The sequence below is a fragment of the Pelobates fuscus genome, chromosome 13, assembly GCF_036172605.1.
Source record: "Pelobates fuscus isolate aPelFus1 chromosome 13, aPelFus1.pri, whole genome shotgun sequence".
NCBI lineage: Eukaryota > Metazoa > Chordata > Amphibia > Anura > Pelobatidae > Pelobates > Pelobates fuscus.
In genome coordinates, this window is record NC_086329.1 from 29,115,941 (window position 1) to 29,136,289 (window position 20,349).

Below are 20,349 nucleotides of genomic sequence, written 5' to 3' on the forward strand. Positions count from 1 at the left end.
TTCGTCATCAGTATACTTTGCATGCACTGCCAGCCTTAGCTCAGTGCAGGAGCTTTTGGAATCGCAGTAAGAGATGGACAGCATCCGACTGACCCCAATAAATTTGTCAAAAAGTGGGCTATAATGTTTGGGGAGTCCCTCTAAGCACTTAAATATATCCAATGCTTTAATAGTATTCTGTGTTACAACGCTGAGTTTAATAATGCCAAACAAATTTTTGAAGGGCTTAAAAAAGTAGGTACTACTTTTCCTACGGGGAGCATGACCTTTTGCAATCTTTCACAATGGACAGAGTTTAATGGGTACCTCAGGGCACCATAACAACTTAATCAAAATGAAGTTGGTGCTGGATTACCTTTAGGGGATAAAAACGTTCACAAACTGTTTAACCCCAAAGTCATATATCTAGCATTTCAGCTTGCTTGCTTGCTAAAAGAAAAGATACCTCTAGTGGCTGTCGGTCTAACAGCATTTCTTCAAGCAAATTAAAACATTGCAGAAAAAGCAATATTTACATTTAAAGGACACCGTAGTCACCTAAACAACTTTAGCTTAAAGGGAATCTCCAGTGCCAGGAAAACAATCCGTTTTCCTGGCACTGCAGGATTCCTCTCCTTCCCACCCCCTAATCCCCAGTTGCTGAAGGGATGAAAACCTGAGGCAGCGACAGTCGCTGCCTGCTCCTTCCCACGCCGCTCCACCTTCTGCCTACGTCGGCCGGTGGGCGAGACTGATCTCGCCCACCGGCCGAGGAGACCTAATGCGCATGCGCGGCAATGCCGTGCATACGCATTAGCGCACCCCATAGGAAAGCTTTGAAAACAATTTTCTATGTTTTCCTATGGGGAATTGAGCGACGCTGGAGGTACTCACACAGCGTGAGGACGTCCAGCGACGCTCTAGCACAGAAAACCTGTGCTATAGAGCAGGAAGTTCCCTCTACTGGCTGTCTAATAGACAGCCACTAGGGGAGGACTTAACCCTGCAAGGTAATTATTGCAGTTTATAAAAAACTGCAATAATTACAGTTGCAGGGTTAAGGGTAGTGGGAGTTGGCACCCAGACCACTCCAATGGGCAGAAGTGGTCTGGGTGCCTGGAGTGTCCCTTTAATGAAGCAGTTTTGGTGTGTGTACCATGCCTCTCAGGTTTCACTGCTCTATCCAATGCCATTTAGAAGTTAAATCACTTTGTTTCTGTTTATGCAGCCCTTGCCACACCTCCCCTGGCTCTGATTAACACAGTCTGCATTGAAAAAAATGGTTTTCTTTCAATCAGATATAACTTACCTTAAACAATTTTATCTGTTGCTCTGTAAATTGAACTTTAATCACATACAAGAGGCATACAGGGTCTATCAAGCTATAACATAGCAGGGGATGACAAAATCTAAATTAAATAGAACTTGCAATAAAAGGAAGGATAAACATTAATTGACTCTTTACAGGAAGTGTTTATGAAGGCTGTGCAAGTCACATGCAGGGAGGTGTGACTAGGGTTCATAAACAAAGGGATTTAACTCCTAAATGGCAGAGAATTGAGCAGTGAGACTGCAGGGGCATGTTCTATACACCAAAACTGCTTCATTCAGCTAAAGTTGTTTCGGTGACTATAGTGTCTCTAACATATTTGTTCATAGATGAACAAATGTATTGTAATTTTATTGCTTGACCATATCATGATGTCATGAATGGTGACATTTAATGGGTCAGTCTTAGCACCGTAAACACTTTGCATCATAGCACAGCAATTTGTTGGTGCTTTATAAATAACAATAACAACTAGAAAAGCTACAATTTCTGGGGAAATTGTGTGAAGTGTTCTTTCCTCCACCAGTAGTCTGGAGTGGGCGGGGTAACTGTTATTATTTATTTATATAGCACATTTAACCCCTTAACGCCGTTACGGCGTGCTATGCCGTCACGGGTTAAGTGGGCTTTAAAGCCGTTATGACGGCATAGCACGCCGTAACGGCTTGCAGCCCCAGGAGGTAAGTTATACTTACCTCCGCCGCGATCCGCTTCGGGAGGACTGCCTCACAGCCCAGGCAGCCCTCCCACGGCAAATGAGGCCCCCGGGGGCCATGTGATCGCTCTCAAAGAGCGATCACATGGCCCCCTATAGCTGGCTGTGGATCTGCCAGCAGGGGGACTGTTTGAAATATCAGACAGTCCCCCTGCTGGTGGGAAGTATAAAAAATAAATCAAACACAAGTGTAAAAATAAATTAAATATATTTTTATATATATATATTATATATAAATACGTATAATTAAAATAATAAATAAATAAAATAATAAAATAAATAAATAAAATATTGAAACAAAATTTAATATAAATTATATATGCATATGTAATTTCATTCTAACTATATTTTGTTATTAATATATATATATCGGTAACAAAATACACTTAGAATGACATTCTATATATATATGTACAACGAATATATATAAAATACAAATAACCGCAAATATATATATATAGATAAATACATAATTACATAAAAGATTACATTAGTATACACGTAGAATTTAAATACCTATAAATGCATATATATTAAAATTCTACATGTATATTTAAATAATCTTTTAACGTAATTATGTGATTTGATTAATTAAAATTTGATTGACATGCCTGACAACACAGGGAGAAAGTGCAGAGAATTTAATTTGCAAGCACTATATTTGACCCTGTAACTCTCCAAGACACCATAAAACCTGTACATAGGGGGTACTGTTTTACTCGGGAGACTTCGCTGAACTCAAATATTCGTGTTTCAAACTGGTAAATTGTATTACAACGATGATATTTTAAGTAAAAGTGACGTTTTTTGCATTTTTTACACGCGAACTGCACTTTTATGGTCTATATTATTGTTGTAATGTGTTTTACTGTTTTAAAACACTAATATTTGTGTTTAGTGAAGTCTCCCGAGAATAACAGTACCCCCCATGTACAGGTTTTATGGTGTTTTGGAAAGTTAGAGAGTCACATATAAGGCTTGCATTTCATTTTTTTCACATTGAAATTTGCCAGATTGGTTATGTTGCCTTTGAGAGTGTATGGTAGCCCAGGAATGAGAATTACCCCCATGATGGCATACCATTTGCAAAAGTAGACAACCCGAGGTATTGCAAGTGGGGTATGTCCAGTCTTTCTTAGTAGCCACTTAGTCACAAACACTGGCCAAATATTCGTTTTTTGCTTTTTTCACACAAAAACAAATATGAACACTAACTTTGGCCAGTGTTTGTGACTAAGTGGCTACTAAAAAAGACTAAACATACCCCACTTTCAATACCTTGGCTTGTCTACTTTTTCAAATGGTATGCCATTATGGGGGTAATTCTCATTCCTGGGCTACCACACCGTCTCAAAGGTAACATTACCAATCTGGCAAATTTCAATTTGAAAATGTAATGTTCTATATTTGACCCTGTAACTTTCCAAAACAACATAAAACCTGTTAATGGGGGGTACTGTTGTACTCGTGAGACATCGCTGATTACAAATATGTGCATTTTTTTTGCAGTAAAACCTAACAGTATTATGACATTCACAGTTAAAATGTCAGACGGAAATGCAAATGTAAAAAAAAATCTTATTTTCTCACATTTTTTTTACTTTTATTCATAATAAATGATGTTCCATATATGAATAGTTAATGATAGATTAAAGCCCTGTTTCTCCTGAACAAAATTATATATAATAAGTGTGGGTGCATATAATTTGAAAGAGGGGAACTACGGGTGAACAGACATATAGCGCAAATTCCAGTTTTTGTTTACGTTTTGTTTTGATCAGAACGTGCACTATTGACTCCGTCCTGAAGGGGTTAATTGCACCGTTGTTGCCCAAAGTGCTTCACAGTTACATTAAAACATACAGTTATAAAAAATATTAGCAGGTGTAGAAAAGGCCCTGTCTATGACATCACTTGCTGCTGCAGCCTGGCACAGGTCAGAGTATTTTGGCTGGTGCCATCTTCACACGGTCGTATTTTCAAAACTACACATCCTACATCGATTCCTACATTTATATTGTGAGAATCACAAGACCCAGACCTACATTTTGATGTCTCTGAAGTATTAAAAATGAAGGCACATTTTTAGTGACAGCAGGGATAGCTGAACGTTTTGATATAAGATTTGTGTAGGTGGGCTTGAAAATGAGGGAGTGGTGGCAGTTTAGAAATCATGTCCTGATTTTTCAGCTTTTGCCATCTCCCACTCTAGCTTTGAACATTTTGCCATTCATTCCAATGGGACCAATTTTGCCTCGAGAACGACGATATTCCGTGAACCATTTGGCGAAACGTTCCACAAAGTACCGTATATACTCGAGTTGTGCTGAAAAACCCCAACTCGGCTTATACTCGAGTCAGTGTCTGTATTATGGCAATTTACATTGCCATAATACAGACTGGGGGCTGGCAGCGAGCGCTTACCTCTCCTGCAGCTCCTGTCAGCTCTCTTCTCCTCCGCGCCGGTCCTTTCAGCACCTCGGTCAGCTCCCAGTGTAAATCTCGCGAGAGCCGCAGGGTCATAGTGCGGCTCTCGCGAGACTTACAGTGTGAGCTGACAGAAGAGCTGCACGGACCGGCGCGGAGGAGAAGGGAGCTGACAGGAGCTGCAGGAGAGGTAAGTAACAGCTCTGCCAGCCCCCCTCCCCGCCCCCACTGAACTACCAATGCCACTGGACCACCAGGGAGTGAGAGCCCCCCTCCCTGCCATGTATCAAGCAGGGAGGGGGTACGAAAATAAATAAATAAAATAAAATAATAATAATAAAAAATAATAATTATTATATAACAAAAAAAATTTAAAATAATATTTAAAAAAATTATAACAAAAATGCCCACCCCCCACCAAGGGGGCAACACAAACACAGTGCGCTCATACACACACACACAGTGCGCTCATACACACACACACAGTGCGCTCATACACACACACCCTGCGCTCATACACACACACCCTGCGCTCATACACACCCTGCGCTCATACACACACTGCATTCATTCACACACTGCATTCATTATATACACACACTGTAAATAAATATTCAATTAATATAATTTTTTTAGGATCTAATTTTATTTAGAAATTTACCAGTAGCTGCTGCATTTCCCACCCTAGTCTTATACTCGAGTCAATACGTTTTCCCAGTTTTTGGGGGTAAAATTAGGGGCCTCGGCTTATATTCGGGTCGACTTATACTCGAGTATATACGGTAATAGCACACCAATCGGGAACAATCCGCACGTTTTGGTATATTTTTGTCTATGTAGTGTAAAAACTGTGGGAGGAGTTAGGGTGGTAAATTTGGCTATAATAAGAATAATAATATATATGTGAGATAACATTAAGTGGTCTTGCTATGCAAGAACACTTAATAATAGCAAATTACAAGCTGATTAGAGCATCCTGAGCCCACTCTCATTTCTAAGAGCGGCGTGTAGTGGATGTGACTTGTAAAAATTCTGTGTATGTCATGCAACAGTATTACTTTTAGTTTAATGTCTATATAATTCATTAAAAACGGAGTCAAACTATAACCTAAACTACCTCTTTTAAAAAACAAACAAAAAAAAAACAGTGCACATAAAATTCCTAACCAAGACTCCCAGTCAGGGCCGGATTAACATAGGGGCTGATGGAGCTGCAGCTCCAAGCCCATGAAATAGGCCTATTTATTTTTTAATTTTTACACACTACTCTTAGGGTTGCCAACTGGCCGGTATGTCTCTGGTATTTGAGGCTGCCTAGCCAGTGCCAGTATTGCAGTAATATCAGCAATAAAAAATGTCAGTCTCAGTATAAACAGAGAATATTCTGCAATACCAGTGCCGGCCAGTAAGGTTTGCTGTGTGTGTGGAGAGAGGTAGGGATAGGAAGTTACAGCATCTCCCTCCCTGTCGCTCTCTACTCACTGATCCATGGAGGAGCAGCTCTGTACAGAGACTCCAGACAGCAGTTCCGAGCCTGCAGAGACAGCCTACAGCTCAGCTAAGTGTGGGATGGGGGGAAAGGCTGCACTGAGACGCAGGGAGACATGGGGACACAGACACTGGGAGACACTAGGGGACACAGTGAGACACTAGGGGACACAGTGAGACACTAGGGGACACAGTGAGACACTAGGGGACACAGTGAGACACTAGGGGACACAGTGAGACACTAGGGGACACAGTGAGACACTAGGGGACACAGTGAGACACTAGGGGAAACAGACACTAGAGGGCACTGGGAGACCTGGGGACACAGACACTAGGGGAAACTGGGAGACATGGGGACGGTGAGAGACATAGGGACACAGTGGCTTTATGTCTCCCAGCCAGTGTTATTAGTGTCTCAGTGTCACCATGTCTCCCAGTGTCCCTAGTGTCTATGTGTCCCCTAGTGTCCTAGTGACATGGGGACACTGGGAGACATGGGACATAGACACTAAGGGACACTGGGGGACATGGGGGCACAGACACCAGGGGACACTAGGCGACATGGGGACACAGACACTAGGGGACACAGAGCGACTTTGAGACCTGGGAAACATGGTGTACTCCCAGTGTCCCCATGTCTCCCAGCCAGTGTCCCTAGTGTCTCAGTGTCCCCATGTCTCCCAGTGTCATTGGTGCCTCTCAGTGTCCATAGTGTGCCAGTGTCTCCTCCCAATGTCCCCATGTCTCCCAGTGTCTCAGTGTCCCCTAGTATAAAAGAAAAAAACTCAGGCACTCACTGTGATAGATTTAAGCAGGTTTACTGAACAATGCAACATTTCGATCTGTACCCAGGTCTTTATCAAGTCTCCAGTGTCCCCTATGTATCACAGTGTCTCAGTGCCCCATGACTCCCAGTGTCCCTGGTGTCTCTCAGTGTCCCCTAGACTCCCAGTGACCCCAAGTGTCTCAATGTCTCCTAGTATAAAATAAAAGATTTCCGGCACTCACTGTGATAGATTTAAGCAGGTTTATTAGACACTGCAACGTTTTGACCTGTATCCAGGTCTTTATCAAGTCTCCAGTGCCCCCAACGTATCAGTGTCTCAGTTCCCAGTGTCTCAGTGCCCAGTGTCCCCTCGTGTCTCAAAGTCACCCAGTGTCCCCATGTCTCCTCCAGTGTCTCCATGTCTCCTAGTGTCCCCATGTGTCCTAGTGACATGGGGACACTGGAAGACATAGAGAGACAGACACTAAGGAACACTGGGAGACATGGGGACACATACACTAGTGGACACTGAGAGACATGGGGACACATGGGAACACTGGGAGACATGGAGCAATGAGACACTGTGACACATAGGGGTCACTGAAAACCTGGGGACAGACACTAGGGGACACTGGGAGATATGGGGATACTGGAAGACATGGGGACACAGACTCTGGGCGACATGGGGACACAGACACTGGGAGATTAGGGGACACTAGGTGACATGGGGACACAGAGACAAGGGGACACTAGGAGACACAGAGACATGGGGACACTGTGATAAATAGGGACACTGAGACACTGGGAGACAGACAGGGAGACACTGGAAGCAATCCATATATATAGTAGAATCAAACCGTAAGTTTTTTGGTGATTTGATACGGGGCTCTATAGATCCACAAAGAAGAAAGCCTGAACCGCCCCAGGAACAGAGATCGTCCGCTTCTCCCGCCAAGGTAACACCAGGTCACAAGTAGATGGTGACCACCACTGTTGGGCTTTGAGAGTATGGCGGTCTGGATCTCACTCCAATGTTGCCTACAGAGTACCAGACGAGTTTGCCAGTATGAGTTAGTCCAGTAATAGGGCTTTTTTCACCCGTTAAATCGCTTTTAATCCAGGATCAGGTAGGAGTCCAAGCTTTCTACGTCCTTGCAGTATGGCGTCCAAGCCCTGCCCACTGACAATGAAATTAGTTTAGGTAATGCTGACTTTGGTCTCTCTAACACTGTGGCATGTTCCCTTTCTTCTACACTCACTACATACACCTTTTCTCTGTCCCAGACTATACACCAAGAGCTTCTGCCTGCTAGGAAGAAGGTAAGGAGACAAGTGTACATATGACTGCTAGGGGACAGTCCTTAGAAAGAGTGGAACAAGTGCATCATTAGACGCATTTATGACAAGCTCAGGGTTCTGGCTGCATAGTATGCCCTAAGTTGGCCAGCCTGCATGACTGGCAGGCAGCCTGACATGCATTCATGCCAGCCTGTACTTCAAATTCTTTGGGCAGACATGCCCCCTTTTTGGGTATGTTCGCCCATTTCTGCAATTCTGGTTCCGTGATTCGCGTCAGTGGCCCACCCTTTTTACTCTTGCCATAGACTTCCTGCTTCACTGGACAATGCTCTTAGGGGGCATGGATTTACTTGAAAGGTGAAAGTGTGAGATTAGCATAGGGTATGTATTTTCTCATACCTGCATCCTATGAGTTTCCCTCCAGCACCATCTCCATCAAATACATGACGATTGGGAGGTAAGACAGTTTTAGTGTTTTTTGGTCGTTAATTGTCAGCACCAGGCCCACTGGGCTCTTAATCTAGCCCTGCTCCCAGTCCTGACACAGTTCCACCAAAGCAAGTAGCTATCAAAGCAGCTTAAAGGGACTCTCCAGTGCCAGGAAAACAAATCCTGCAGTGCCCCCCTCCCTCCCATCCCCCCATCCCATGTTGCTGGAGAGGTTAAAACCCTTTCAGTGACTTACCTGAATCCAGCGGCAATGTCCCTCGGGGCTGGGTCAGGCTCCGCCCACACTCCTCCGTCGGCGTGGGAGATCGCATGCGTGGCAATGGTCGCGCGCACGCATTAGACCTCCTCATAGGAAAGCATTATTCCGGAAACGTTGAAGGTCCTCATGCATAGCGTGAAGATGTCCAGCGTGATTTAAAACACTTTTCGTGTTCTAAGAAGCCGGAAGTCCCTCTAGTGGCTGTCTGATAGACAGCCACTAGAGGAGGATTTATCCCTGCAACATAATTATTGCAGTTTATAAAAACTGCAATAATTACACTTGCAGGGTTAAGGGTGATGGGAGTTACTTTATTTCATTTTATTACTGTCAAGCTTAAGCTAAGGGTCACAATTTAGATTTTTATTTTATTTTAATTTTATTGCTGCTCTTAAATATCGCAAAAAAAATAAAAATAATTAAGAAAAAATGAAGCAAAAGATAAAAAAAAAATTTAAAAAAAAGAGTACAACCTTTAGGTTGAAATAAATAGACTTAACTAAATCCAAAACAGCCATTGAGTTCAAGCTTTACAATAAAAGTTTAGCTGGAAGTGAAATAGTTCAAATAAAAAGTAGATATTTGCAAATTCCTCTTTCACTTGTAGTGATAGCTTTTTTTTTTCCCCCCCTATCTTTCTCCTCCCTCGCATTCCAGAGACTGTTAAAGGAGTGAATAGCTCCCAATTTGATAATTACAACCAAGTAGCTCATTATGCCAGGAAAACCGCACTGACTCCCTCATGTACCTTTTAGTTACTGGTATAGGCTGGCCCGCTTGCCAGCTTAGCTAAATGGGCCCTGAAGTGCAAGCTAATGCTACATGATATTAGCTTCCTCTTCAAATACTCTGGATGAGCAAACACATACACAAGTCTGTGCCAACATTTTCCTGGCAGCAAAACAGATAAGAGTTTAATTCCGAAACTAAACGGTTATTAGGGAGCACGTTACTGAATGACTTTGTGGCTTCTGGGCACTGCAGGGGTGTGGTTACCAGCACAAAATCACCATCCAGTTATAATCCTCACACCCAATATTACCCTTTCTCACAATTTGTTTGATAAAGGAACACAGCTTTTTGTTTTACATTGAGCTGTAACTCTACTTAATAAAGTTTCAAAATGTCTAAAATATATTCTGATGACTCTCAGTATCATACAAAATGACAGCCTATGTCATTGCCTACCCTTATAACCGTCTAAAGAAAAGCTCTTCTTATTCTTGGGAAGTGAAAACACTAAAAAAAACAAGAAAACACAACAACAACAACAACAACAGCAAAACCAAGGGACTAGACACCATGGGAGAATGTGGGACAGGACCCCGAAACTGGGACTGTTCCACAGAATCTGGGAATATTGGGAGGTATGATACACTAATTCACGTGCTGATGAATACTACACAATTCCTCAAGAGAAAAATAAAAGACAAAAACTTTTAAAAATATTTTTAAAATTCCTTCTCTCGTTTACTTTCCAACATGTTTAAATGATGTTTACATCTGGCGACTTAGCATCCATAGGAGGAGTTTCACTTCAACCAGTCATAGACGAATCTACCTTTTAATTTGTTTAAAACAATGTATGGGAGTGTTATCTATCTTGAATATGGAATGCCAAGACAGAACAATACTGCGGAATATATTGGGGCTGTATAAATAACAGCAGTAATACATTGTCCTCAACGTTAGAAGCACCTGGTGTTTTAAAATGGCCTCGTATTCCTCAGCTGTTATAGTGCAAAGCAATCATATGACCTAATGACTCCCATGAAATGGATGCCCATACCATTATGGATTCGTGTTTAACAGCCGACAAATGAAATTGTGGGTTGATGGCATCCCTTGACTTTTTCCAAACATAAACCCATCAGAGTGTATAAAACGGGGTGAAAGATGACTCATTAGACCATATAACTTTGTTCCATTTCTCAGGTCCAGTTTTTTTATGTTCCTGACACTAGTATAGCATCTTTGCAAGTTTGGCCTTGGAGCCAAGCAGTTTCCGAATAGCAGCTCTCCCATAAATTCCGGCTTTGTGAGGTTTACAAAGTGAATTTTTTTTTGTCAGGTCTCTTTTATAGCTGACACATACAAAAAAAAAAATCTATAATCAAACGAATGATTCACTTGTGCAGCTGCGTTCTTAAATCACAATTTTGTTAACTTTTAAGTTTGGCTCCTTTTTAACATGGTTTGCTATTTTTTCCACCCCAGGTGCAATTATTTTTTTTCGATATGCATTTATATACCACACACACACATATACATTTAGCAGTGTACCAAAGCACTAGTGTCTGCAAAGAATTAAATTATGGGAGTTAAAGCCTTGTAGAAACTCTGAAAGGTTAATAAAAAGTTCTTTGAACGGTAGTGAGGTGAGAAACGTATTGCAGTTTGTGGCAGTATTGTATACATACACAAACAAATTTAAACAACAAGCACAGTGAGTGCAATGAAATGCATTATCAACAGTGTGAACATTGCCAGTAATCTAATAACGTAACTGCTACAAGCTTCAAAATTACGTTTAAAGATACCCCAGGGTGGATTTTAACCAGTGCCCCAGCCCCCTGCCCACAACACACACATCTACTTTGTGAATTATAAATGGAGCGTTGAAGAAAAATTACAAAATGACAACTTTCCTCTAAATGCAACAGTCACTTGTGGGATTGTTCCTTTACTTTTGTAAGGTGCTTTGTTACCATGTATGATAAGGGGTGTGGGAGGTAGGTAGAGATAGAATTAATTACCATCTGACTAAGGAAGCCGTAAAGTGAAATGTGTACTGGAAGAAAGGAGTTTATGCCAGTATATTAAAACTCAGATTTAATGGTTTGTCATTTCTTTTTATACATGTACATAAAAATGTAATAGAGCTTCCTAATCTGGTGGAGTTCGGTGTCCTCCTGCATCTCGGATGAAGAGGAGGGTGTCATTCCATATTGACTCAATGCTTTATACACCTATAACCAGGTAGACTAACAAGGCTCTGAATAAGGTAGGCAGGTTCTCTGCTGAATTGATATACATCTACTATTAAAGTAACACACTGGTCACCATAGCAACTTTATCTACTCTTAAAGGGACACTTACCTTATGGGCAGGTGCACAGCTAATTAGCTAGCTCTAATCCTATCAGTACTCCTCATTTTTATCAATGGGAAACTACTTATTGGCTTAGATCATTAGCTGCTCGCTGTAGCCAATCAGTAGCCCACTTTCAGTTAAGAATTGTTATGGTGACTTGTAGTTTGTTCCTGTTTTGTTTTCTCATGGTAAATCTGGGAACAACAGGTGAATAAAGGTGTTGCGTTGCCTTAAAAGCACCAAAGCCTGTATTATTACAGCCAATCATTATCAGGTTCTTATAAATGTGAGCGTTTTAACTTGCAATGCACAATATATATATATATATATATATATATATATATATATATATATATATATATATATATATATATATATATATTCTAACTTAGTACTTATAATATCACATTATTATATTTTTTGCTTTCTATGTGAAGCATTGTTGACCCCTAAAAGTTACACCACGGGTGTGCATACTAAATTGTTTTGTTTGTTTTTTAAAATCGATCTACTTTCAATTTTGAGTTTTTCACGCTAAATTTAATTTTTTTAGAATGACTTACAACTTACATCTTCCCACCACTCAGCTTCTTCCATTCCTGGTGGTTTCACCCTCATTAACTGTGCATTCTCCTGTACTCCCTCTCAATCGGGCTTGCACTTGGTAATAAGGTGCCATAGACGTCTATTGTACATCATGTGAGAAGATGCCTGTTACAATCAGTTTTTGATTGTAACCATGCAAGATGTGCGACAGAAGTTCCACCAAGTGCCACATTTTGGCAAATGCAAAATTCATATTTCTTGCATATTGTTTGATTGTGTTTTAGTTTTAACGAAAATTACAACTGGTCAATAAGTGTTCATAAAGCATCTATCTTTATGAGAAGATCAAAAGTGACAGTTAATTTTTGTGTGCTGCAAATCTGCAGGGTTTTTTTTCCCTTTTTTCTTTAGAGGCCGTGAAGTGGCTGAGAATTATCACCCAATTCTTAATCTCCCTTTGTAATTTTAACACTGTCACTAGAGCCTGGATAAATTCCGAAGATTACCAAGGTCTTTAGCCCATGTAAAATCTTGATAACCCCTCCCGTAAAGCTTTTTCCTGCACTGTGAAATCATATTCTAGATGTTTTACAATAACCAGGTCAGCCACACGCATATCCCCTCAGAATTAAGGCCAACACATCCCTCCATTCTCCTCCCACTGCTGCTTACTTACCTCTACTGGTGATGAGGATGGGTCTATTCAACAGCACCCCTTTGCACAGGTGAATGATGATGGAGGAGTGCTTGCCTATCTATTATGATGGGATTAAAGATCTAGGTTTGTCAAAGAACCCTATGTCCAGTTTGTGTGGGTATTCGGTTTACATAGGTGCCTGGCAAAGCGTAAACCACTGGCCTGGGTAGAAAAAAAAGAGCCCTATAAAAGGTCCCTTACTGGGCCTAGAGTGAAATATTATGCAGAGAGTCATTTGCTGATCTTCTGTTACTAAGATGATATATAGAAAGAACAATATGTGGGAAAAGAGAGACTGAAATAGTTACATTTTGAGGAGCACTGTTATTATCAGTTACATTCATATACAGAAGCATAATCCAAAGAAGTAAATTGCCATATTCCAATTCAGTTTTCTACTAATTTCCTAGAGTCACGTTGCTACAGGGATCACCATACAATGAAAGAGCAATACGACAGCTGGGTATGCCACATAAACAACACCGCATATGGCTCTTAATAGCCCAAAAAGCATGCTTAAATGAAACTGTTCGCCAACCTAACTAAAGTAGAAGTGTAACGGATCCCCTATACTCTGACTGAGTATATCCGCTGTAATTCTCCCAAGTCCCAAGTGAAGCAGTGATTATAGCTCTGCTATACTCAAACATCAGCCTAAACTTGATGAAGGGTACAAGAAGACTCACGTACAGATGGCCCACTTATATACACAGCAAGGATACAGTAAAACACGCAGAGAACAGTCCCACAACACGCCCATGAATTTCTGAGTCACAATGACTAAGCATAAAGACATAACATACATAAAATATAAAAAATACATATTAGACATATAGGAACCCCCACAAATATTATATCCCCGGATCTGCACACCCAAGTTGTCCAAATAGTGCTCAGATCCATGGAATACAGCCAAATCGCCACCGGGGTAAAGTTTTGACTGTTTTGACCGACCTCACCTGAGGCGTCTTCCCAAATCAGTTCCAGAGATTTAGTGGTAGCAGTCGGTCACTTTCGGGAGTTAAATACGAACAAACTGTCGAACGGTTACCCTGGCTCATAGGTAGAGTTTGTTCGCCTTGTTCGTGCGAACAAACCTACCGAACAGCGCTCTCTGGCTTTTTGCGAAAGAAGCAGGCATTCGTATGATGTTACTGGTGTGTGCGAGGTCGAGTGTCCGACTTAGAGTTCCAGACACTCAACGACCAAGTCCCGCTGCCTGTGTTCATGCGACAAGATGGCCACTGTTTTCTCCAGCACGTGGTGCTCGGTTATATGAGAGAGAGCACTTAAGCCTTTGATTTCTCTGTATTTAATGAGCCACGGGGGTGGTCGGTGTTCGCTTGACTTATCTCCCAAAAGCAGGGAAAGTGTTTCTGTTCGGGAAACTATAAAACGAACCAGAAGGGAACTGTCTGGAGAACAGGAGGGAAAACAGTGAGTTTGGCTGTGTGTATATGGCCCATAGTCGGTGGGCAGGAGGCTAGCTTCCACACTCCTCAGGAAGTTCGTGGCAAACGTCCAGAGTAAAGAGCGTTTGCACAAGCAGCATAGTAACTTATTTCTGTTGCAGTTTATAGAAATATTGTTGCAGCCTTTTAAGATCTAAACAGAACCCTAATTATCAGCATTTATACAGCACCACCATATGTCCTAGCACTTTAAAATTAAAGAAACACTATAGGCACCCAGACCACTTCAGCTTATTGAATTGGTTTGGGTGCTCTGTCCATGCCTCTTAACCCTGCAATTGTAATGATTGCAGTTTTTGATAAACTGCAATAATTACAACATTGAAGGGTTAACCTCCACCTCTAGTAACTAGAGGGACTTCAGGGTGGTTAGGCGACTTTAGGTCGCCTGACTGACGCTGGATGTTCTCACGCTCTGCATGAGGACATCCAGCGTCACCCAAAACCCCATAGGGTTACACATTGCTTTCCTATGAGGGAAGTCCTAATGCGAGCATGGCTATCGCTGTGCTTTAGACCCCCCACCCCCTGCCAAGCAATGGCACAGGAGAAGCAGAAGGGGAGCCTGAACCTGCACCTAGGTACTTCGGCCCTGGAATAAGGTAAGTAACAGAAGTGGTTTTTCAACCCTTCCTCACCAAGTGGGAGCACTGTGGAGAGCTATCGTGCTAGGAAAACAACTGTGTTTTCCTTTAACCCCTTAACGCCGTTACGGCGTTCTATGCCGTCGCGGCTTTAAAGGGCTTTAAAGCCGTTGCGGCGGCATAGAACGCCGTAACGGCTTGCAGCCCAGGAGGTCCGGCGGTACTCACCTCCGCCGCGATCCTCTTCTGGGGGGCTGCCTCAGAGCCCAGGCAGCCCCCCCACGGCAAATCAGGCCCCCGGGGGCCATGTGATCGCTCTCAAAGAGCGATCACATGGCCCCCTATAGCTGGCTGTGGATCTGCCAGCAGGGGGGCTGTCTGAAATATCAGACAGTCCCCCTGCTGGTGGGAAGAATTAAAAAAAATAATTAGACATGTGTAAAATTAAAATAAATGCATTTTTATATATATAATATATATTATATATATACATATTATATATATGTAACGTCATGCGTAATGTATTTTAATAGTAATATTAGTGATGTAGTATATATATATATTAGTATTAAAATACACTTAGAGTGACGTTACATATATATAATATGTATATATATTATATATTATATATATATATATATATACATATAATTACAATAATAAATAATATTAAATAAATAAATAAAATATTGAAACAAAATTTTAAATAAATTATATATTCATATGTAATTTTATTCTAACTGTATTTTGTCATTAAAAATATATATATTGGTAACAAAATACACTTAGAATGACATTATCTATATATAAAATACAAATAACCGCAAATATATATAGAGAGATAAATACATATAATTACATAATAGATTACATTAGTATACACGTAGAATTTAAATACCTATAAATGCATATATATTAAAATTCTACGTGTATATTTAAGTAATCTTTTAACATAATTATGTCATTTGATTAATTAAAATTTGATTGACATGCCTGACAACACAGGGAGAAAGTGCAGAGAATTTAATTCGCAAGCACTATATTTGACCCTGTCACTCTCCAAGACATCATAAAACCTGTACATAGGGGGTACTGTTTTACTCAGGAGACTTCGCTGAACTCAAATATTACTGTTTAAAACTGGTAAATTATATTACAACGATGATATTTTAAGTAAAAGTGAAGTTTTTTGCATTTTTTACAAGCAAACGGCACTTTTATGGACTATATTATTGTTGTAATATGTTTTACTGTTTTAAAACACTAATATTTGTGTTTAGTGAAGTCTCCCGAGAATAACAGTACCCCCCATGTACAGGTTTTATGGTGTTTTGGAAAGTTAGAGAGTCACATATAAGGCTTGCATTTCATTTTTTTCACATTGAAATTTGCCAGATTAGTTATGTTGCCTTTGAGACCGTATGGTAGCCCAGGAATAAGAATTACCCCCATGATGGCATACCATTTGCAAAAGTAGACAACCCAAGGTATTGCAAATGGGGTATGTCCAGTCTTTCTTAGTAGCCACTTAGTCACAAACACTGGCCAAATATTAGTTTTTTGCTTTTTTCACACAAAAACAAATATGAACGCTAACTTTGGCCAGTGTTTGTGACTAAGTGGCTACTAACAAAGACTAAACATACCCCATGTTCAATACCTTGGGTTGTCTACTTTTTCACATGGTATGCCATTATGGGGGTAATTCTCATTCCTGGGCTACCACACCGTCTCAAAGGTAACATTACTAATCTGGCAAATTTCAATTTAAAAATGGAACGTTCTATATTTGACCCTGTAACTTTCCAAAACACCATAAAACCTGTTAATGGGGGGTACTGTTGTACTCGTGAGACATCGCTGATTACAAATATGTGCATTTTGTTGCAGTAAAACCTAACAGTATTATGACATTTACAGCTAAAATGTGAGGCGGAACTACAAATTTTTTTAAAAAATTAACATTTCTCACAGTTTTTTTAATTTTATTCATAATAAATTAGGTTTCATATATAAATATTTGATATGGAATGAAAGCCCTGTTTCTCCTGAACAAAATGATATATAATACGTGTGGGTGCATTTAATATGAAAGATGGGAACTACGGGTGAACAGACATAAAGCGCAAATACCAGTTTTTGTTTACGTTTTGTTTTGATCAGAACGTGCACTATTGACTCCGTCCTGAAGGGGTTAAGGAATGGAGATATTTGACAAGTAATTCACATACAAATACATTAACAGAAACAAGAGGAGAAGGCATTACAAGCTCAATGACATACTATTCCTAAATTGCTTCTGCTAGCCATCATGTACTTAGCATATTTCAAAACGTATGTAGACTTTCTTTCAGATTGAGACATCAAACACAAAAGAAAAAAAGAAAACAAAAAAAATCTCCCAGATATCAAAAGTCTTGATTGGTGGCCTACGTAAATGTGATAGACAGAAATTCCATCATAAAGCATGTGGTAAAACATACAGCAGTAAATTAATATGAGGATTATTAGAAGTTTAACTCACGAGGGGAATCTTTCCTTCAGACGCCTCATGCATTGTCGCGTAGGCTTGAGGGTGGAGATGAAGTGCGCAATCTCATTGTATTGTGCGTTGCTCAATTTCATGTTTGTACTATAACTGAAATAAAAACAAATGATGTGTCAGACGTAGGTGAAAAAAAAATTGCTGCAGAGGATGTGCCTTAAATGTAATGCACTGGAAATCACTATAAACTGCTATCATCGAAAACACCCAGTGGTCATCCCACCAATTTCACTGAAAGTGATTGATCTAAGGGTGATCTACATGCAAGAAAACACTGCAGACATTACCCAAGTTAGTGAACACGGTCTGTATCGGATATCCAATCATCATTCACTGTGGATGCGAATGCATATCTATATAAACTTTTTTGGGTGACTATATACTCCCTCCTTTCTCGTACCTGGCAAAAACAGAATCGGAGAGGCTATTCTCTCATCCCTAAGCTTTTCTATTTGTCATCCTCCATTCAAACAGCTGTTTCCTGTCCATTGGTATAGAAGGGGTAAACCCAGGCTCAACAAAATAGACTCTGCTTACTGGTATGACCAAAATTCATGTGATTGCTACACCATTACTTTCTCTGAGAAAAAGCAGTGTTAACATTCCTGCCTAAACGCCACCTCTAGCTGTCACCCGGATAGCCACTACCAGGACTTCCTGGTTGAGGTCTTGCACAGATTGCAGGACCCATGTTCTGCGTCTCCACACTCGGGAAGATGCTGAACGCTCTCACAGAGATGCACTGAGTCACTGCATCTCTATGAGGACGTGCTGATTGGAGCAGCATGCGCAATGCCTCCCAGTGCAATAATGATTGTAGTGTTGACAAATTCATCCAGCCGAGGGGGAAATAACAAAGGCAAATAGCTTTATTTGGGGACCTAATAATCTGAATAGTTATAACAGCACTCTAGGAATATAAATGTTTGCATTGGTAACGTGTGAGTGTTCCTTTAAGAGGGAGACTCCTGGCACCATAACAACAACAACTAAAGCATGGTGGAGAGGTTATGATGCCATGAAGATATTTAAACTTGGCAAATTCTCTCATTAAATTCTGGACATTTCATGGACTGGGTAAGTAGGACCCTGTAACTTCTCAATAACCTGCTAACATTGCAGATCCCAGGAGAGGGATTGACAGGCACAGTCACTTACTGCAGGGCTCTCTCCAGATCCTTGAGGACTACAATACCCATAATTCCCTCCCAGACCAAGTCCTGCAGCAACTCATTGGGCCATGAGGGAAACCAAACAGGACGAAGAACAAAGCACAGTATTAACACACATGTTTTATTTATAGCTGGCTGCAGCAGGCAGCTACTGCCAATGCTGTGCAAGGTGAGCTACGTACATACACACAGACATGTGAGTGGGCCGTGTAGAATACCTGGGAATCCTGCACTGCGTGCGCATGCGAGCTGCCGGGAGAAGCCGTGTCTCGCGAGACTTCCTGCGGCCAGAGGTGAGGCTTGGAACGCAGGCTGGCTGACTGGGTTAGTGAGCGGGTCTCCGGCTCCCTGGAGCAGTGGGCGGGACTGGCCGGGTTGATGGGCGTGTCGCTGGCTGGAGTGGTGAACAGGTCTCTGGCTGTCAAGAGTAGTGGGCGGGACTGGCTGGGTTGGTGGGCGTGTCTCTGGCTGGCTGGAGTGGTGAACGGGTTTCTGGCTGTGAGGAGTAGTGGGCGTGACTGGCTGGGTTGGTGGGCGTGTCTATAGCTGTCTGTAGTGGTGAATGGGTCTCTGGCTGTCAGGAATAGTGGGCGTGTCTGGCTGGGGTAGTGGGCGGGTACCTGTTACAGCATGACACACTAAGTTTTACCTGGATGGGGGGGGGTGACATGCAATGATTATTATTTTATTATTTATATAGCGCCATCAAATTCCGTAGCGCTGTACAACGGGATAAATTCCTGTGTTTCCTAAAGTGGCACACATAACAGAACAGAGAGAGAGCTACAGGCTCAATGGGCTTGTATTGAATTTTTATTCAACATTAATTATTTTAATTTGTTTATGTTGCATTGAGCACTATTTAGATGTCATTCAAAGTGTTATTCGTTCTCTGTTTCATACTTAAAGCGGAACTGTCACCGCCTGGGAACTTTACAGAGTTAGCAAAGACCACCGATGGTGGCAGGGAATGGTGAGTTTAAATCGCCTGAGCCTCACGAGCGCTGCTATCACCTTTTCTGACCTGTCCGCCAGGAGCCCATGTCACTGCAGTACTATCGCACATGCGCGAGAGTACAGCATTAAGGTTTATGGAGGATTCAACGAGACCTCCGTAGACGGAGCTAATTCCCTGCAGCGGTCACTGGTGACGGCTGGAGGATTGACACTTCATGGCGGCGGTAGCTCCACAAAGTGTCTGGAAGAAATTGTCTCAGTAGATCTTTTGATTGGGTTGAAATTTCAGTGAAGTTCCAACATAGACAATATGAGTATTTCATAAAGATTATATCTTTATGAATTGCTAGATTTGTGGTTTGGGGGTAGAGGAGGGCTGTGCCGCTATAATTTATGGAGACAGGGTAGAAATCATATGTTCATGCATATGCTGTATTGCCACTTTAAAAGGACATCGCAGGAGACTTTGTCTGCAAGTGATGCCATGCCTGCATTGTGCAAGCAAATCAAAATGTCTAGATAGAAATAGAAGGGGAAAAAGAGACGTGAAAACGACAGGCGCTTATTTAT

The 20,349-nt window shown here is 41.3% G+C and overlaps 1 protein-coding gene across 2 annotated transcripts in view; it reads right to left on the reverse strand.

Moving 5' to 3' along the window:
* CDIN1 (CDAN1 interacting nuclease 1) overlaps positions 1–19,112 on the reverse strand; it is a 245,486-nt gene extending 226,374 nt beyond the window's left edge. The window contains exons 1-2 of one of the 2 annotated variants that reach the window (XM_063440334.1): positions 19,041–19,112; positions 17,630–17,743 (exon numbers count right to left, since the gene is read on the reverse strand). In XM_063440334.1, the coding sequence (XP_063296404.1) occupies positions 17,630–17,743; positions 19,041–19,066 (140 nt within the window). In that variant the 5' untranslated portion in view covers positions 19,067–19,112. Of the gene's footprint in view, positions 1–17,629; positions 17,744–19,008 lie in introns of both variants that reach the window. The other variant, XM_063440335.1, reaches the window with a different exon arrangement.
* Positions 19,113–20,349: the final 1,237 nt, after the last annotated feature.